Source organism: Myotis yumanensis, unplaced genomic scaffold, assembly GCF_028538775.1.
Source record: "Myotis yumanensis isolate MYYU_CA2020_CCGP unplaced genomic scaffold, mMyoYum1.0.hap1 SCAF_1, whole genome shotgun sequence".
NCBI lineage: Eukaryota > Metazoa > Chordata > Mammalia > Chiroptera > Vespertilionidae > Myotis > Myotis yumanensis.
In genome coordinates, this window is record NW_027223752.1 from 187,561,033 (window position 1) to 187,581,085 (window position 20,053).

General features: G+C 40.5%; 1 protein-coding gene across 2 annotated transcripts in view; it reads left to right on the forward strand.

Annotated features, from left to right (window-relative positions):
- RASGEF1B (RasGEF domain family member 1B) overlaps nt 1-20,053 on the forward strand; it is a 532,983-nt gene that overhangs the window by 504,678 nt on the left and 8,252 nt on the right. For both annotated transcript variants that reach the window (XM_070394093.1, XM_070394102.1), the window contains 9 exons: nt 3,744-3,926; nt 6,073-6,195; nt 6,569-6,706; nt 12,153-12,365; nt 12,827-12,901; nt 14,273-14,368; nt 14,485-14,587; nt 16,776-16,855; nt 17,860-17,955. In XM_070394093.1, coding sequence (XP_070250194.1) covers nt 3,744-3,926; nt 6,073-6,195; nt 6,569-6,706; nt 12,153-12,365; nt 12,827-12,901; nt 14,273-14,368; nt 14,485-14,587; nt 16,776-16,855; nt 17,860-17,955 — 1,107 coding nt within the window. The remainder of the gene's footprint in view (nt 1-3,743; nt 3,927-6,072; nt 6,196-6,568; nt 6,707-12,152; nt 12,366-12,826; nt 12,902-14,272; nt 14,369-14,484; nt 14,588-16,775; nt 16,856-17,859; nt 17,956-20,053) is intronic.

Here is a 20,053-nt window from a genome sequence, read left to right on the forward strand (position 1 = left end):
TGCCTTATCTTATTGGCAGTGATCTGAATAAAGCCAATAGCTTACCTTGTTCAAGTGTCAATCATAAATCTCTCCTTTTTTTTTCCAAAAGGAATTAACTACTTTGAAGTTCGACTTAACAGTTAAATTAATGCCAGTTTTTAACTTTATGCTGTCACACATTCTAATTTTGGGAAGGAGTCTATTTTTCCTAAACAAGAATTTTGGTTAGCAGGTCCCCATGGATAGGTACATTGGGTTAGACAAAATATGTGCTACAGAAGAATGGCTGACCATGGAGAAGTTGATTTTGAGGTTATGTTGGAAAGGGTGCAGAGAAGTACATTGAGAGCTCACAGAACCCCAGGAAATATTAACTGTGAGAGCTGTAAAGAAGTTCGCTGCAGATAAGAAGTCAGAACTACAGTGACACTGGAAAAAAGAAAGGGAAGCTGTGAGATAGGAGCCTTACACTTAGCCCTTCTTCCCCTAGGAAACCATTAGCAAATTAGTCCTAGAGTTGATAGTACCCAGGGATAAACAGTTCTCTGGATCCTTATGTCCAGTACTTGGGTTTTATATTTGTCTTCTTAAACAAGAATGAAGCCAGTATTTAATCTTCTGAATCTTTTCACTTTCAGAATCGAAGCAGGTAGAACTCAAAGTCCTGGATGTGAAATTCGAGTAATACTGAACAACAGTAGTTCTTGATGTGGGTGACACTCGGGGAGAAAGAAAGTGTAGTATGTTTACTTCTTAGGTATTTAAAAATACACTTCACAAACAGCACCTTCTGTTCCATTCTGCTGACCTTCCTTTTTGTTTATCAAAGGCATCTATTACACTAGGCAACTGATCTTCCCAGAAAATGTCCAGGCAGGCCACTTGTTGGAGATTATCCAGAAGTGGGGGGTGAATACTCTGATGCATGATCTTTCTTTTGGTCATTTGTCTGATTAAAATTTTTTACTGGAAATCTAGAGAGTGCACACAAGCAAATATTTCTGTATTTCATTGATTCTAAGATGCCATCCATTGTAAGATGCTCTTTTATTTCATATATCACTAAAAAAAAAGACTTAATTAAACATGTTTTCTTATCGCTTGACTATTTATGTCCAACCCAGTTTCAAAGACACTAAAATAAAAGAAATGCATATTAGGATCTCTGAAATCTTTATTTAGATGGGATTGTGTTTTGATTGCAAAGATCAGTAGCTTAAGCTCTTTTGTTGATAGTATTGCTTTGTAGGAAGAGTACTTAATGGCTGTAATACATCTTTGGAGCCAGGATTTATGTAGAACATGTAAAATATATAAATTTCTCTAATAGCCTACAATTTGGGAGATACTGACAGGCTTTTCTTTTCATGGTTAAACGTTAGAAGTTCAAAGAAGACCACTTGCAGTGAAGCGATGTGGTGTAATAACTTTTGAACTTGACATCTGAAGACCTGGGTTTGAAGCCCTGCCCTTTCTGCCCCTTATCTGATGTATAACCCCAGGCTAGTTATTACAGGTTTTCTGAACCTTAGCTTCTCATGCAGTCAAAACAGTGGGGATGCCTGCCCGACAGGGTGGGTTGTAGAATCCAAAAAGGCATCTGTAGGTGGTAAACTTGACACAGATGGAGTGCTGTGGACATTCTCAAAGCCTTCCACACCATGCTTCTCAGGTGAGTGGCCTTGCGGGGGAATCAGAGAAACAAAGAACAGTGGGACTGGAGACCTTTTCCTACACACAGGATCCCACAGTAGAGGAATGCACAGCTGAGGAAAGGGGGAGGCCTAAGGAGTTGTAAGATGCTGTCTTGAATACCTGGCGAGGTAGAAAATATGACCGCTGTGCATAAAGAAGGGGCTGGAATCTCTTGGAATGGCTTGAATCTCAGCAGTTGTTCCGTGCAAGTTCAACAGTCAAGGTGGCTCATGGGAAAATCAGGTCAGCTAATTCGAGACAGAACTTTGGGCTAATTGCAGAGAAGCACCTGTGACATACTCTCTTCTTCAAATAGATTATTAAGTATAATAAATTACAACCCCAATTACCTTACCCCAACCTCGGTTTGTTTTCCATTGCTATTTGTAGTATTTTTGTTAGACGCCTGGTTGGAGGGGGTTTTCTAAGTGTTGAGATTTTGTACCTCTTCAGACACATTCTGTGCGACACATTGCCAAGGGACACTAAAATAGCCTTTTGCCATTGCTCCACTAAGGCTTTACGAAGAACTCTTGCTTTAAGGAGAATTGGTAGTTTTGTTAGAATTCCAGAAGGGGTAAATGAAATTGGAAGTAATTTTCCAGATGAAGGACGTCCTGGGGTGGGGGTTGCAGGGCAAATGACCTTCCAAAGTGTTCATGGCTGTTCAGCCCCAGATTAGGACTTCACTAAATCTGAGTCCTTGTCTAGATCGCAGGCTTTATCTGCTTAATGGGAGCACATAACTAACATGTGCAAGGACTGGGTGGCTTTTGGTGCCAAGTGACACCTGACTGTTTTATGGGTTAATTCTCATTGTTAACAAACCGAAGGCAGCCTGGTGCAAGATTTTTTGGACGCTACTTTCCCTAAATGCTGTTTTCACCTGCCGGGTCGGCTGTATCATGGATGTGTGTGTGTGTTTTTTCCCAACACTGCACCCTTGGCCGCCTCCTGCCAGGCACCTGCACATACTGTGAGGCTGTGGCCCATTCTCTGGCGTTGGGACAGATGCCCTAGCAGTGAGGGATGTGGCTTCTGAGGCAGGGCTCCACACCCCTGCCCCATCCGGGTGCAGATGACTTTCAGCATCTTGAAAAGAAGGACTAGCCCAGGTTGTATCCTCCTGCAGCCTCTACACACCCTGTCCCTGTCAGCCCAAGGCTGGAGTTGGGCTTCCTTTCATTGTGTGGTTTCCGACACCCTCCGTCTGGGCAGCTCCTGAATGCCTCCGTTGTCCAGATGCACCCCCAGAACAGGGGCCTGTTCTCAGGGCCGGGAGCTCTGCCCTTAGGAACCCAAGTCATAACCTACTAACCTCTGGCCTCTGCTGAGCACCTGTGACAAGGCTCTGTGAGCTGCACACTCACGGGCGGAGAGGATTGGCGCCTCCTGTTTTCCACACCAGGTGCCTTCCCAGCCTGTGTGTTTACTGAGAACTCTGGCTCTCTAGAGCTCCTCACCCCCACAGGAATTTAACACAAAGGGGTGAAAACCAACAGCATCCCCATCTTTTAAGGGAAGCTCAGGAGTCAGCATTCAATCTCTTAACACACACTCACATCCGTGAACACACACACTGTGTGCTCTACTATGCACTTTCATTCTAGGCCTCTTTGACTGTTTCACTTTGCCAACTTTTGCTTCAGTTGTCTCCTAATCTATGCCCATTGCTAGTCTGATATTTCTTAAGTGTTAGGTCTTACTTCCTGATGAACTTTGAAGGCTTACACATTTCCTCCTTAGGATACTTGCCCCACAGGGCTAACGCAATGGCCAAATGGGAAGGATGATATCTAAGTATAGCAGCCAGAGACTCGAATTTAAGTCCATAAATCCTTTGAGCTGAGCATTTTATGGTATTTGATTGAATGAGATTGGTACTCAAAAGTATGGTAACTCAAAGAGCAGTTTGCTTCTTAACGGATTCTGATATTGTGTCAGAACCTAACCTGTTTTTTTAAAACTGCCTGTTCCTGCCTTACCGTTAAAGCTTGTTAAAACTTACTTCTCTTTTGGATTGTATATTACTAACACTGTGTTTTCTCCTTTTTTGTTTACTTTAGGAAAGCATGCCTCAGACGCCTCCCTTTTCAGCCATGTTTGACAGCAGTGGTTATAACCGAAACCTCTATCAGTCTGCAGAGGACAGCTGTGGAGGGTTGAATTACCATGACAACAATCTCCTCTCCGGATCTCTGGAAGCACTCATCCAGCATTTGGTACCTAATGTGGATTACTATCCGGATGTAGGTATCCGTGTTCCTCTGAAACACATCCTTGGTTTCTAACTCAGCAGAAAGTATGATACAATAGTTGGGACCCTAGATTCTACAGAATTATATCTGGGATGTTAAAGGTTTTCCTAATAAGAAATTGCATATGATTATTAACTGCTTTGAGATCAAAGTGTGCCTGGGTAAGATCCCAGTTTTGGTTGTCTGCATATCAGTTTCTTTCCAGGGTTGGTACCACATTGTAGATAGTCAGATACCATCTAAAGGAAGTATCTGCAGGTTTGATTCAGGCATGTGCCTTGGTCCTTAAATAGACATGCCGGAGAATATTGGATTCTCTCAGAATATTGAATGCCTTTGTGTTTCCAAGAGCATCACTATGCTGGGAAAAGTAAAGTCAGAGAAATTTCATAGCAAAGAGAACAGGTGTTATATTCAAGATGCAATTCTTTGTGATTGGACATCAGATGACATGATAGCTTATGTTTTGCTTTGATAAATGGACATTTCTGTAGATCATACTTTCTAGCCTAGGCAAATCGTTTACATTTGCTCAATCTTTATAGCAATTCCAAAAGCTAGAGAAGAGAAAACAAATTTAAAATTTTCACACAGCCTCACTCCTGGTATTAGCAATCAAACATGGCTTTTCTAATTATGGGGCAAGTGATATTCCCCCTTTTCTTGGTGCTACAGCTGCCCCTGCCAACCAGCAGCCGGTTGTTAATAATAATTTCATGAAAATATGTAGACACTAGATTCATATGTTTTTATAAATATAACTAGAGGCCTGGTGCACAAAATTCGTGCACTGGGGGTGGAGGGGTCCCTCAGCCCGGCCTGCGCCCTTGCCCTCTCACAGTCTGGGAGCCCTGCCATCAATTGCTCCGCAGAGGGAGGCCCCTCCCACTCACCTCAGTGCTGCCAGCTGGGTAGCCTGGGCCTCTCCCCAGCCAGGGCTCTGCTATCAATTGCTCTCCAGAGGGAGGCCCTGCCCACACCCACAGCACCACCGGCTGGGCCTCCCTCTTTGGGGTGATTGATTGCGGAGCCCCCTCATCGATCACCTCACCAGCCAGTAGCTTAGGCCTCTCTCTGCGGGGTGATCATGGAGCGATGGTGGGGCCCCCTGACCATTTGCATTGCACCCACCTTGGCTGGCCTGGTGCCGGTGCATGTCATAGCGTAGTCATCCAGACGGTCGTTCTGCTGTTTGACCTTTTGGCCTATTTGCATATTACGCTTTTATTATTATAGATAATGACCTTGGTGTGCAAAGGGTAGAGTGTGCTTGCCTCTATAACTCAACATAATGTTTCTTACTGAGTTATCTCTCTATGTGTGACTTGTTACATAGCATTTTTAAATATGTTGCCACACAGGGAGAACTTGTAATCAGAAGTAAAAGGAGTCCCTTGTTCAGCCCTGTAAGTGTTTATGAGCTATTAGAGACGCCCAAGGTTGGGGAAAAAAATCCCATGGGATTTTTTTTTTTCTATTGGGAGTCTGAAACTATTATAACAAATAAGCACTACTTCATTACTGGCTTCTTGGGAGATAATGTGGTCAAAGAAAAGAATATAGTGTGATATTGTATTTTGTCAAATTGCTTAGCCTTTGAGCAAGTAAATAGATGACTTGAAAGCCTGCCTTTAGCTCTGGCAGAGTGCACAAACACTGCAGTGTGTTACCCTGGGTACCCTGGAGAATTCCTGAGCTGATGTGATTGGATGTTTTTTTTTTTGGTTTCCATTGAGTTACCCTAATATTTGAACACAGAACATGATTCTGTTTGGGTAGTATATTTTAGTTAGATTTATCTCTCTGGGCTGAATTTTATTCTTTTTTTACTAGAGTGAGTTATATGCCCTGGTGTCCTGGCTCCCAGAGGATAGATGTGAAGATGAGCTGTGGAAAATTTCAGTAGCTAAACTTCTCTTGTGCTTCTATTACTTTTAGTATGGTTTAAAGGAAAAGATACATGAAAAGATAAAGGAGACATTCATCTTTTGGTATTTTACTACTAGTAAGCATCACCTTTGAAACTGCAGCATTTAACTTTGATTGAGAGAATGTAATAAAAAAAGATGTGTAATATAGAGGAAAAATATTAGTTTCAGAAGAAATGTAACCATGTGATTTTTTTCTCTTACCACAGAGAACATACATATTTACCTTTCTACTCAGTTCTCGGTTATTCATGCATCCATATGAGCTAATGGCTAAAGTTTGCCACTTATGTGTTGAGCACCAGAGACTAAATGATCCGAACAGCGATAAGGTAATTATATGTTTGACTTTACGATTTTTTTCTATTAGGTTTGGTAACTCTGTGGCTTAGATTTTGTGAAATTGGTTTCCTTAAGTAACCCTAGCTTATCCATAGGCTTAGGTACATAAGTGGTATTGTTGCCATGCACAGGGGATTGGGAATAGCATAATGAGCACAATATACATCTCATGCCATGGAACATTTCAGATCCTGCCTTAAGTTGGTGGCACTTGGCATTGACTGGGAGAGGGCAGAACTAGAGCTTCTTTAATCTTAAAGACTTTGCACTAGGAGTTTATCAGGGACATTGTTTGTAATTATTTATTAGATGTGGTCCATGGTGATAGACATCACTGAATTAGATTTTGCTTTTTCTCCTTAGAACCAGATAAGAAAAATTGCACCCAAAATCCTTCAACTTCTGACAGAATGGACAGAAACTTTTCCTTATGATTTTCGGGATGAAAGAATGATGAGAAACTTAAAAGACCTGGCTCACCGAATAGCCAGTGGCGAGGAGGTGGGTAACCTGACTTTAGCATGACTGCTTGCATCTCTGGGCAGAGCCTTGGTGAGGAACGATGCTGAACGAGGTATCGGAATCTCCACGGCTTCCTGTTTTGTTTTGTTTACCTTTGAGCAAGTTCTCTCCATAGCACATTGGTCTGTTTGGGGTGTTAAGTGGGGATGATTATACAATCCCACTTCCAAGGGTATAATCTAGAGCTTTATGTGATTAATTTTGGGGTATGTTCATGTCAATTCATGCACAGGATTCCTGTTGCAAGCATGGGTGTTTTTTGTGTCTTATTTTTTTTTTTAAATTCAATTTATTGGGATAACATAAGTTTCAGGGGTACAACTTTGTAATACATCATCTGTACATTTCATACTCACCACCAAACTCTAAGTCTCCTTCCGTCACCTTATATTTGACCCCTTTATCCTCTTCATCCTCCCCCTCCCCTTGCAGATGTTTTTAATTTGACTGTGCACATACCCTTTTTCCTCCAAAAAGGTTTGATATATTGAGATAGATACTAGCTATCATATTGGTAGACATAAACACTAATAGATAGAAAATAACATATTAATATAATAACAGATAGAAGTAGTATATTAATAAATTATAAATAGAAATAGAGATTGTACCATGGAAATGAGAAAACAAATAGGCTAATGTTGAGACCAGTCCAACAGGACAGGTTGCTGTGATTTGAGTGTAAGCTCAGATAAAAAGGAAATACAGTTGGTTATGTAATTTTCACTGTCAGAAAAGAGAAAGCATCCTAATTTTTCAGGGCATTGAGTTAAATGCTATTTTAAAAAACGTTTATATGAGAGACTTTGTATAGGGGCCATAGAATGAGGTCAGGGAAACCACTCTGTATAGTGTTTATAACAAATGCTCCTTGATAAAAATGGAGACCATAAGATTAATGTGTAAATTAGCAAAGGTGATTCTTTGTGAGAGGAGAAGAGAAGGATCCAGGATGTCCAGAAGTTGATTCAAGGCTAGCACCTACAATAGGTGGAGATGGAAAGTAAGCCTCTTAGAAAATATTTCATAAATATCGCTTCCCTCAGGTGAGCCTTTGATAAGCGCTAACTAGCTGTGACAAATTCAAGGTTATCCTCTTTGAAGCAGGCCTGGAGGGTTGGTATTCTGTGTTGAGGCTTGTTGGGCAAAGATGTCTTTGTAGTTTCTCTGTTGCTGGTGAGCTCCTAGGAACAAGTTACTTAGGCACAGATACAACATTTTCACATAGGAAGAGACAGATGAAGCTCTTGGCTGTTGTAGGGATGTCTTGTTTCTTTCATCTTACAATGCATTTCCCATTTACAGTAACCTTCCTTGAGAAGTCAGTCTTTCACTGGCATGCTGTTAAGATCATGTAATGAGACACTATATCTATTCTATTTCTCGTGAACACGTTTTAATACCATTTCCCCTGACTTATAAAAAAATTAGAATAAAATTTTATAAGATTAGCACTTGAAAAATTTGCACTTGCTTTCCCACATTATGTTCTCCTGAAAACAGAATTAACCCTTCTACTGTTTCCTTGTGACATACTGACCCTGGTGCTGAAGACAGCGCTGTTTCCATAAAGCCTGAATGAGGGGTTTCCTGAGTCATTTTGCAAGTTATGTCTGTTATAATCATTTTGCCAGTTTGTGTGACAGGTCCCAGCGAGGTATGAATTGGTAAGTCCCTCACTCACAAAGGCACACATTAAGCATCACAGTTCACTTTTGTAGTGAATGTTTTACTAGAGGCTTGGCTGTTGGGTTGCTTGGTAGGGTCGGTGCAGGCTCAGTGACTTGACTATAACAAGCTGCTCAGAAGGTTAGTGACTTCTCAGGAACTTTTTCTTGTATGAAGGCTGAGCCCCAAGTCCGTCGGTGCTTCCTCCCGGTTACGTGGTGTTTTGAGTTCTTGATATGGCAGTATCTTGAAATGGCTGAAATGGTGACTTGGTCCTTTCCCAAAGGAACCCGTTTTCTAGTCAACACTAATAAAAAGTTAGTGGTTTGGAAATGCCAAACGGATGGCTTTTTGTCCTTCTTGTCGTGGGAGAAAGGGGTTTCTGTCTGTGTTGGCCAGGTGGATCTTGTTTTAAACAAAATCAAGCCTCTTAGGGGTTGGATGGAACTGTGCAAAGGGCAAACAGCCTTCTGACCTGGCTTCTTACCAGCATTTCTGTGTTAATAGCAAATCCTTGATAAACCTTTAGATTTGCAGATGCTCTTGAGCGTGAAAAGAGATGAGAGCATAAGCCAAGTCTACAAAGAATTGATTAACCTTGGTGTTGAGTGGAGAGATGTCACCTGCCTTGGTCAGGTCGGGTTTATAGTGAGATTTGTTCCTTCTCTTGCTGTCCAGTATTCAGAATCGGGTCCACACTTGGCCGCTGTGTGTGCTTTGACAAGTCCATAAATTTCTTGCTCCTTCATTTCTATAAATCATAGAGATGACTGTCTGTTAATATCCCTTTCAGCTCTAAAATTTTGGGATGGATGCTCTTTCCTCAGTTCTTTGCTTGGCATGCCACTTACCTGTGATGTGGTTAGGAGCCCCCCCCAACCACAACCACCCTCCTCCCATTATTGGCTTTCACTGTTTGTTTGTTTTTTTTTAAGCAGAATGAATGAACAAATGAACGACTTGTTTCTTATTCAATTACTGGAATAGGGAAAAAATATTTCCCTCCACAGAAAAATTATTTCCCTCCACGGGAAGGAGCGTGGGCTGGGGTTGGGACTTGTTGCTTCTTGCCTGGGACTTTACAGATTTATTTGGCAGTCAATGAATCCAGGTGTGCCCCATATGTACTTTAGTCAGATTTTATTTTGAATCTGCTAGGACAGTTCCACATAATTTGGCTTAATATGTTCCCCCCTTGGGGGTTTGCCCCAAATAAAGTGGTTTATTAAGACTTGCCTGCAAGAAACATGAAACGAAACTAATGAATGAATTGTATGACAAATGACTATCGTGGGTAGAATGCAGTTTTCTCTTAAGGAGCTGGTCGTTATTCTGTCTTTATTTGCCAGGTAATTACTGTAACTGGCATTTGAAGTTATAAAAAAGAATAAATACATATTTAGCAATTCATGACTCAGTAAGGAAGCATGCTTAACAACACAAAGCTTGGTTTCTCAAGGAATCAAATGGCAAAAGGAAACTTTTAAAGAGGTCATGCACATATATATGTGCTTTCTGTCTCTCAATATCTCTCTCCTACTCACACATGCACACACACACATAGAGAAAGAGTCTAGTTCTTTGTTATTTAAATAGCTTTCTCTCTTGTATACTCTGTTGTATACATTTTCCCCTTATGCTTTGTTGTTTTTGCTCATTGGCTGAATCCTTGACTGTACATTCCACTTCCTCTTCCCTAAGAAAGCATTTCCTAAAGTGTAGAATAAGAATCTTTCACCAGGAATGCTAGTGGAGCATTGGTTCTCACACTTTGCTGAATATCAGAATCACCTAGGGAGCATTTATTATGACATTTGAAACAGAAGACTGAAGAAATCATTTTAGGTTCATAAACTTTTATTGTAACTCGATTTTGAAAGAAGAGGGAAGGGAATAGGGAAGAGGGGTTTTATTTTTATTGAGGTATAATTGGCATACAACATCATATTAGTTTCAGGTGTACAACATAATGATTTAAGATTTGTCTATATTGTGAAATGATGACCACAGTAAGTCTGTCCAATATTCAGAATCGTCACCATACACAGTTACAACATTTTTTTTCTTGGGATAACTTTCCAAGATCTACTCTCTTAGCAACTTTCAAATATGTGAAACAAGATTATTAATTATAGTCACCATGCTCTACAGTATATCCCCAGGACTTATTTATTTTATAAGTGGAAGTTGGTACCTTTTGACCCTCCTCTCATTTGTGCTCCCTTCCTAACCCCATAGCACCCCAATGCAAGATTTGAAATAGCCCTTAATTCAGCCTTGAACAGCTTTGAATTTCAAAGAAAGGCGTATTCTTTGTGTGACAAGCATGATAGATGATAGATAGATAGATAGATAGATGGCATCTTCAAAACTGATCATCTTAATGCTGTGGAGAAGATAGATTTTTCAAAGGTTCAATTTTGTTAAATGCTTAGGCATCTCATTAGTGATTTTAGGGTGGTCTTGATTGTTGAGAGAAAAAAGGGTCATCTAATGGACAGTTTAGAGAACTCAGTGGAATATATACCAGATAAGTTGAGAAGAAGAAAAGAAAGAGAGGTCTGTGTAGGCCTTTTTGCCTTGACTATGTGAGAACTGAACATTTCCAGATGTGGTTTTCCTTGGCTTCAGTATGCAACTATATATTCATTTGAGTTTTTGTAATATGCTCTGGTAACCAGATTGCCTCTGTAAAATAATATGGTTCTTACACTTGTAGGTAAGATGCCATTTAATTTTCAGATAACTAATCTCAAGAAATGATTTTGTGGCAAACTTTTAGAAAGGAGCTGATTAGGCAGTGGAATGTAAACAGGCCCTTCTATGTTCAGTTCACTGGGACTCCCCTGTTGGAGCTGCCAACCTAAGGACCATGCTGGCATCGAACTGGCCAGAGTGCCATGCTTTGATATGGCCTCATAACTTCTCAAGAAGGACAATTGTTTGTTTGGCAATTTGGGGCTGGAAAAGGAAGATTGACATTTATTGATTCTACATGCATTGCTTTAAAAACCAGTTTCTCTTAAGTGTTGTGGCTGTAGCAAATGCAGTAGCGAACAGGTGGCAGATGGTAGTAGCATTATGGGGAGCATTGCCATGTGAAAGAGTTCGGTTGTGAACTTGAGGACTGACTCCTGAGTACAAAAGAAATGAACATGAGTCAAGTAGAGGTCAGGTAGATAAATGAATATCCACCTCTCCTTCTTGTCACCCACGTTATGTGTGGAAGCCAGGAAGGTGGTTGAGGGGTGAGTGGGAAGTAATGGTGTATTTCTGTCAGGTAGTTATTCACGCCCTTGACTAATAAGATTGGAAATGTTAGGCGTGGAGAAATCACAGAGGTGGCTCTAAATAAAAAGTGTTAGGGAAAGGATGCTCTGACTTGAGATCCAAGTATTTTAACACACCAAAATTCAACCAGTACATTCCTATGCGACCAGAGAACATTTAGTTATACATGGTGCGTAGTACACTGGATTTCTTCTATAGGTAATCCAAAATGTCACTGTAGTATTTTCTTGGTCCAATCTACTCTCTAAAGCAGCCCAATTAAAGAACTAAATCTTACAAGCCTGAAAAGATAGCTCTTGTGTATTCTTTTAAACTGGTTAGAGCTTGGCTGGGTTCTCCCGTAACTGCTCTGGGCCAAGATGGTTCTCCACCATCAAATCATTTAAGTCTATAGTCTGTGAGTCTGCATAGCGGTGAAATAGACTTGCAGAGTGAGGATGTAATCAGTTGCTTCTTCCCTTGGCAGACATATAGGAAGAACGTCCAGCAGATGATCCAATGTCTAATCCGCAAGCTTGCTGCCCTCAGCCAGTACGAGGAAGTCCTGGCAAAAATCAGCTCCACATCTACAGACCGGCTCACAGTTATCAGGACCAAGCCCCAGTCCATACAAAGGGACATCATCACTGTCTGCAGTGACCCTTACACGTTGGCCCAGCAGCTGACTCACATAGAGCTGGTAAGGTTATTGTCATCCTGCTCTTTGTGGCCACACTTGCTTTGCTGTGGCAACCAGTGTGTGTGTGTCAGCAGCAATGTCACAGGAGAGGTTAGAACATTCCAAATGGAAACTAATCTGTGAAATAGCTGGAATGGGTTTTGTTTAGACGTTTGAATATGAATGTTTCTGATATTCTGGGAATTCACTTTAAAGTAAATACTCAGTAAAGACTGAAAGAGCAAAGAGTTTATTGACCTTCCTCCTCTTGCCTCTCTAATTAATTTTCCCATAACTTGTTCAGCCTTTCACTATCTAGTGTAGCATTGACTCAAGCAGAAAATTGCCTCTGCTTAGGGTTAAAGGCTCATTTTACAAGCTGCATAAAAAAATGGGGGTAGTGCCAAAAGTCAATAGACAGTTGAAAGTCCATTTCTTCTAGTTTTTAAAAATCCTGTTGACCTGCTGGGTTTGTGTTCCAGGAAAGGCTCAATTACATCGGGCCAGAAGAATTTGTTCAGGCATTTGTGCAGAAGGATCCTTTGGACAATGACAAGGTAATCAGTCCACCCAGAGGTCAGCCCTGAAATCAGAAATGGAATCCCTTAGCCTGTGATAGTGGGTATAGGAGACAGAAATTGGAATTATTTGTTTTAGGTTTTAAAATCGAAAGTTTTATTTCATTAGCCTTGTCTGATTCATTGCAGTTTTCTTGAGTCAGGTGTCCAAGCGCCATCACAGTATTCTTACCCTGTCACCAACTTTGAGCCCCTTCTTGCTCCTTATTGGGAAATTTAATAAGCAAGTGGATGCAGGCATTTGTGGTGATGAAATTAGGAGACACAAGAGTAATGGTTTTAGCAGATTAAGTGAGAAAGAAAATACAAGAAAATACTCTGCTCATGACTCAACAATCGCAGGGGCAGGAAAGACAGGATGCACATCCAGGCTGCTGAGCAAGGGTGTTTACTGCTTGGCCTCGTGCTTCGAGGTGAATCCCTCATGAATGGTTTATTGCCTGGGTGAAGCCCACATGGAAGGAAAACAACACTGGGCATGGACTGTAAACTCAGTGTACATACATAAGGAATTTTTTCCCCAGTGACCTCCAGAAACATTTCAAATTTTTAGGCAAAATCTGTATCACCGGCTAATGACACTCTCCTTTGGGAGTCTGGGCAACAGCTGTTTTCCTGCCTTAGAATAGTTTCCTGCAGTACAGGAAGTGAAGATTAGGTTTTGCAATCAATAGAAGGCTAGTGGACTTTTTTGGGTATGTGTTTCTTTTGGAAGGAAGGACAGAGGGTTGTAATTAATCTGTACAAGCTTGGCTTTGAACTCCGAGATGAGCTTAACTCCTTTAGTTTTTGAACACTATGTTACTCACCCTCCTAAGGAGCATGGTGGTGTAGCCTTCCATTTATCTACTTTGAAAGATAATTAGTGTCTTGCTCCATGATGCTCCAAAATTTTGTCCTAGACTTAGTTTTTAGAAAAAAATTGGCTAGTCTCTGGCACTCTCAGCTTCTCCTTGCTGTGTTGGGAGCAATTGATATTCACACCCCACGCATCAGGCAAGATGGTCGTAGAATGCAGCCAAACCCTTCTTTTGACTTGTGTTCTGGAGGACAGTTCCCACCCAGAGAAACTTGGTTTCCTGGGAGGGGAGGGCACCATAATGAATGCATCAAGAGTATATTTCTAGACCTTAGGGGTTTCGCTGGACTATATATACTAAGAGGTTCTGATATATCTATAAAGATAGTCAAGAATGTTAGTGTCTCTGTCTTTCTCCATCTCTTTCTCTGTCTCTCTTTTCCCATAAAGCTATCCTAATCCATAAACTGAGAATAAAGTCCCACATATGACAAAAATTAGTGCCTCTTCTTTCCCCCTCCACTTCATCTGCTCATTTTTCTTTCCTTTAGAGTTGTTATAGTGAACGGAAGAAAACACGGAATTTGGAGGCTTATGTGGAATGGTTTAATCGCCTCAGCTACTTGGTTGCAACGGAAATCTGCATGGTGAGAAAATGAATTTTATTGGTCTCCTAGCTCTCTGTATTATTTTTCTGTAGTTATTTTACATCTGTTGGGCCTGCATGTTGGATAACTTTCCTCATTTTCCTTTTTCTCTACAGCCTGTGAAGAAGAAGCACCGGGCAAGGATGATTGAGTACTTCATTGACGTCGCTCGGGAGTGTTTTAACATTGGCAACTTTAATTCCTTAATGGCAATCATCTGTGAGTGTTTTCTGGAAGATACATGTCCTTTTTGTTTTATTCTTTATAAATCTTTATTTTTGGAAGTAATACATATGTCCCCCTTTTCTTCCCCTCCATTGCCCTCTCCCACCTCCTTTATTTTTGTAGGTCCTGTGAAATGTATCCACTGAAAATTTGCAAATAATACAGTTTTGTTAATGAAAACTGTACCTTTTAATCCTGAATTGTTTCAGAGTGTTCAGAATGCTTTAAATACCCAAACTGATACAAGTATGAATAATCTTTTAAAAGTACACTAGAATTCATGGAATACATTTAGTCACTTTATCCTCATCTGAATATTTACTTATAAAAGCTTATAAGTGAGATATTTTTCCAAATTGTGTTTAAAAAGTGGGCAGCTTGCCAAAACCGGTTTGGCTCAGTGGATAGAGCGTCGGCCTGCGGACTGAAAGGTCCCAGGTTCGATTCCGGTCAAGGGCATGTACCTGGGTTGCGGGCACATCCCCAGTAGGAGATGTGCAGGAGGCAGCTGATCGATGTTTCTCTCTCATTGATGTTTCTAACTCTCTATCCCTCTCCCTTCCTCTCTGTAAAAAATCAATCAAATATATTTTAAAAAAAAGAGTAGGCCTCCCTTCCCCTGGCTTCCAGCACCGGCTTCTAGCATTATACAAATATTTGATCTGAGACCAAAGTATATGATTCCATCAGCATGGACAAGAGAGTGGCTTGAGAAACTGGAACATTTTCTGAATGCCATCTCTGAGTGCTTACCAGTGCAGACCTTATAACCCTGGAATGCAGATGTTGCTGCTCCTTTCTATCATGGGAATTTAAATGCCAGGGACCATGTGTCTTTCCATTCATCCTGTCAACATAGGGCATGGGGTTAGTTTTCCTAAATGATGCCTGTTGTCTTGCCACACTGATTGACAAGGACTTTTTCATTAAAAGTGTCCTAATTCATATAATAAATGATATGGCTGTGCTTTAGAGTCAGGGTCAGTTTAAAGCCAGAGATTTATTAGGATCAAAATTCAGTAATCTCTCCTCTCACCAATTTCTCTTTCCATATCATTTCCCCTTTGTCTTTTCCATAAAAATACTGGCCAAGTTTCTGCTCTTTATCTGGCTCACTCCATGAAAATAGTGAACACAATCTATAATAATAAAAGTGTAATATGCTAATTAGACCAGACATCCTTCCGGATGAAGCCGGGGCTGCGAGGGAAGCCCAGGTCCCGGGTGCCAGAGGGAAGCCGGTGCTGGAAGCCAGGAGAAGGGAGGCCTACTCTTTTTTTTAAAAATATATTTGATTGATTTTTTACAGAGAGGAAGGGAGAGGGATACAGAGTTAGAAACATTAACAAGAGAGAAACATCTATTAGCTGCCTCCTGCACACTCCCTACTGGATATGTGCCCGCAACCAAGATACATGCCCTTGACCGGAATCGAACCTGGGACCCTTGAGTCCGCAGGCCGACGCTCTATCCACTAAGCCAAACCAGTTAGGACAAGAAGGCCTACTCTTGCATGAATTTCGTGCATCAGGCCTCTAGTGATATATAAATAGGTGACCTGATAGGTCCACAGTCTAGGTAATAGATGATGACTTAATTTTAAGTATATAAGAATTCATGGAATATGTTCAGTATTTATTTTTCCTCCTATACAATTAGGAAAATGTTAAGACAAGCCACATCATGGGAGAAAATATTTATCATATGTATAGTTGAAAAGAACTTATATCTAGAATCTATAAAGAACCCTACAAATCAATAGTAAGACAAATAACCCAGTGAAAAAGAAGTGAAAAATATTTGAATAGACACTTCACAAAAGAAGACATACTAGTGGATAATAAGTATATGATAAGGTGTTCCATCTCCATCATTCGTTATCAGAGAAATACAAATTAAAATCACAGTGAAGTACCACTTCACATACTGGAATGACTAAAGTTCAAAAGATTGGTTGCATCAAATATTGGTGAGGATGTGGAACAAGTAGAACTCGTGGAACTCTCAGACATTCTTGGTGGGAGTGTAAAATGGTATTATACTTTGCAAAAACTGTTTGGCAGTGTTTTATAATGTTTAACTTATACTTAGTAGTGAACACGTTTTCAGAGTATAAGTTAGAATGGCTTTTCTTATGTCTCTCTTTCTACTTTCTCTCCCCCTCCCCATTTTAAATTCGAAGCTGGCATGAATATGAGCCCAGTGTCTCGACTAAAGAAAACTTGGGCCAAAGTGAAGACTGCGAAGTTTGACGTGCTTGAGGTATGTGTAGCTGATGTTTCGCTCCTAAATAACATTTTATACCTGGAGAGTGGAATTCCTCTGTGTAATCTTGCCTTCTGATCAGATAGTTCTACACAGAAGAAAACCCACCTTACAGACCCAAGGGGAGGAAAGGAAGTAGAGTTGGAGGAGGGGGATAATCAGCTTGTAGACTAGACCTTTCATAGAGAGGACCGAAGAAATGGTGACCTGTCAGTCACATTCCATTGTATGCCAGGATGGAATCTGGATCCAAAACAGTTTGGAGTTCTACTTCAGTGTGTCTACTAACTTAATTTATTCACAGTGTCCCAAAGCAGGAGTTCCCCATCCCCACAGAAATACTCATTCTCCATCCTTTCAACAAATTTAGCTAACCTGCGAAGAAGCCCTTCCCATATAGTTCTCAGGATAGTAAGACTTATATCATTATTGCCTTGGCGTATTGCTGCTTTGAATGCACTTTGTAGACATTTATAAAGTATTTTCCCCCCAACTTGGGGTTTAACATTGGGTTTGTTACATTTTCTTTATTCATATTGTGTAATAAATACCTTCTTGTAAGGTAGTATGCCTCAATTATTTGTGAATGGTTTTTTACCTACAACAAAGCATAAGTTCACGATGAAGCATTGGGTCACTGTATGATGGCTAACCATCAACTGACACATTAACCTTCAAATGAAACTGAGGTTGGTGTTTGACTCTGTTATCAGTTTGAAGTCTAATCTCAGCAGTTCACCTGGAAAGAATTTGGTCTGGGCTTAACATTATCGAAGCTGACGTAGCGCTTGTATAAATAAACCAAACCTCAGGAAGGAGAGAAAACCTTTGTATTCTTATGTGTTTCATGCCTATGTGTGTGTATAAGACAGGTAAATGACATTCTTAAGGAGTTCCCTAGTTATTTTGGTTTTTTTTGTGCAGGGTTAAAAAGGATGATCTTATAAACTTTCTGCAGGTGAGAAGTAAATAGCTCACACTCTCCTCTCTCTTGCCCATAGCATCAGATGGACCCTTCCAGTAATTTCTATAATTATCGAACGGCTCTTCGTGGGGCAGCGCAAAGGTCTTTAACTGCTCACAGTAGCAGAGAGAAGGTATGTGTTTACAGGCATTCTAGTCATGGTAGAGTTGCCATGTATTGCATTGAAATGCAATGTGAACTGTTAGGCTGAACTGCTTTTATCTGTTCAAATCTAAGAAAGTTGATACACTGTGGAAATTGCATCGCTCACCGCATAGGGAAGGGGGGCGCTAAAGGAAAGTTGGACTGTGGAAGGAGAAAGGGTAACTTGCTGTAGAATTTTGCAAATGTATATTACCCGTGTTATTATTGCGTTATTTAAATGATTATTTTATAATGTGTCTTAGTTGCATTTCAAGCAATACATTAAGTCATTTGTTAAGATGATTTATAGTATTAGAGAGTAATTTGATCGAATGGGAAATACATGTTTAAGCTCTGCACAAGGTAGCTGACTTACTATAACCTTTTCTTTTAAAAGAATCGGCTTACCTCCCATGGTTAAGTCATTTATTTTCAGAAAGTAGGTTAGTGGCTGTAGCATTTGGCTTGCTATTACTCATCGGATATGTGGGTGGCAGAAAAAGTACAGAATGATGTTGGAGAAATTAACGATTATGACTGTATCTACCCTGCCCTTAAACAGTGGCATGCTATCCTGGACCCACCAGACTCTCGACTGAGGGTCCTTTCTTGGCACATTTCAGTGTTGTATTTCCTTTCCTGGGAAGGATAAGCTGGTCGGACAGTTGGATATCATGTTATTTGAGGAGTAGAGACCTGCTTGTGGGAAAGGGCTGATGAAGGTTGCTTGACGAAAGTTATTTTCTGTATAGATTCTGTCTTTTAACTTAAACTATATCTTCAACTAATAGAAGAAAATAAAGGTAAAAAATAGTTCAGGGCTTCCCTCCAGAAAGCTTCAGCCTCCGTGATCTAAAATAAAAACAAACGCAAAAGTAACTCCCTATTTTAAGAAGGCTACATTGAGTCTCCACAAAATCTGAAATAGCAGTTCTGATCATGTTTGAGAGGTTTTATAAATGCATTAACTTTTCTTTAAATAAACAAATCAGGTCAGAGGAAGGATGAAGCAGAATTCACTTCTCTAAATTAGCCCCATGGAGTTCACCAGCTTTGCAATTTTACCTGCCCAAATCCCCGTACTCCTATGACTAGATTGAGAAGAGAGGTAATCAGAAGTTTTCCAAGCTTTCGAAAATGAGCGCGTGCATGGGAATGTCCCAGTACCCTGAAGCCTGAGGATGTGTTGGAGGCTGTCTGCTGCTTCTCACTTGCCTCTGAGCCTCTGCATATTGGACGCAGGGCTCCCTCTGCATTTCTGCAGGGCCCTCGCTGAGGGCTTGGTGGGCTCCACCTCAGTGAGGCAGCCACAGAATCAGCTGTCTTAGCAGGGAGCTGTGGCAGTGACCAGAATAATTTTCATTAAATAGTATACTTGTGAGCCTCTAATAGCTTTTTCTAGGGAAAACAAAACAAAACACCTCCACCAAAGTATTTACCTTTTACATAATTTAATAAATGCTTAGTTTTGTTGTTTTTTTTAAAAAACTAGTTCTGTGTGAGCATGTGAATTGTATTCTCTAATTCATAAAACAAATGAAATCACCACCATTAAAAAGCACACACACTGTTTCTCTTTCACAATTGGTCTCAAAGGCTGTGGATATAAACATTTCTAGATAAAATCCATCTTTTATTCAAGAGACTTGGGATTCTTTTTCTTTTTTGAAGTGAGGGTGAACTCTCTTATGCCATTTTAAAACCTTCCTGGCCACATGATTAGAGTACTAGAATCTTTAGTATTCTTTCAGATCTCGAGTTTATGCAGCCAAAGTGGCATATCTAACACCGCCTTATAGAACAAATCAAATCTGTCTTCCACACAGGGGCCTTCAATGTCCTTCCGATTTGTTGTTGTTGTGTTTTTCCTGTGGGAACATTTGTCTCCGGGTCTTTAACCATTCTTGATTTGCTTGCATGTTTATAACTCCTTTGGCCATTCTCCTTGTGTTCCTGGGAACTTGTTCATGCTCATCAGCCTTCATTTCTAGGTGTGGAATTGATTATGCCTTTAAGGTGTAGTGGCTGGATCTCTTAATTGAGCACATTTTGAGAGGGAATTGGAAGACATTATTGAGATGTTCTCC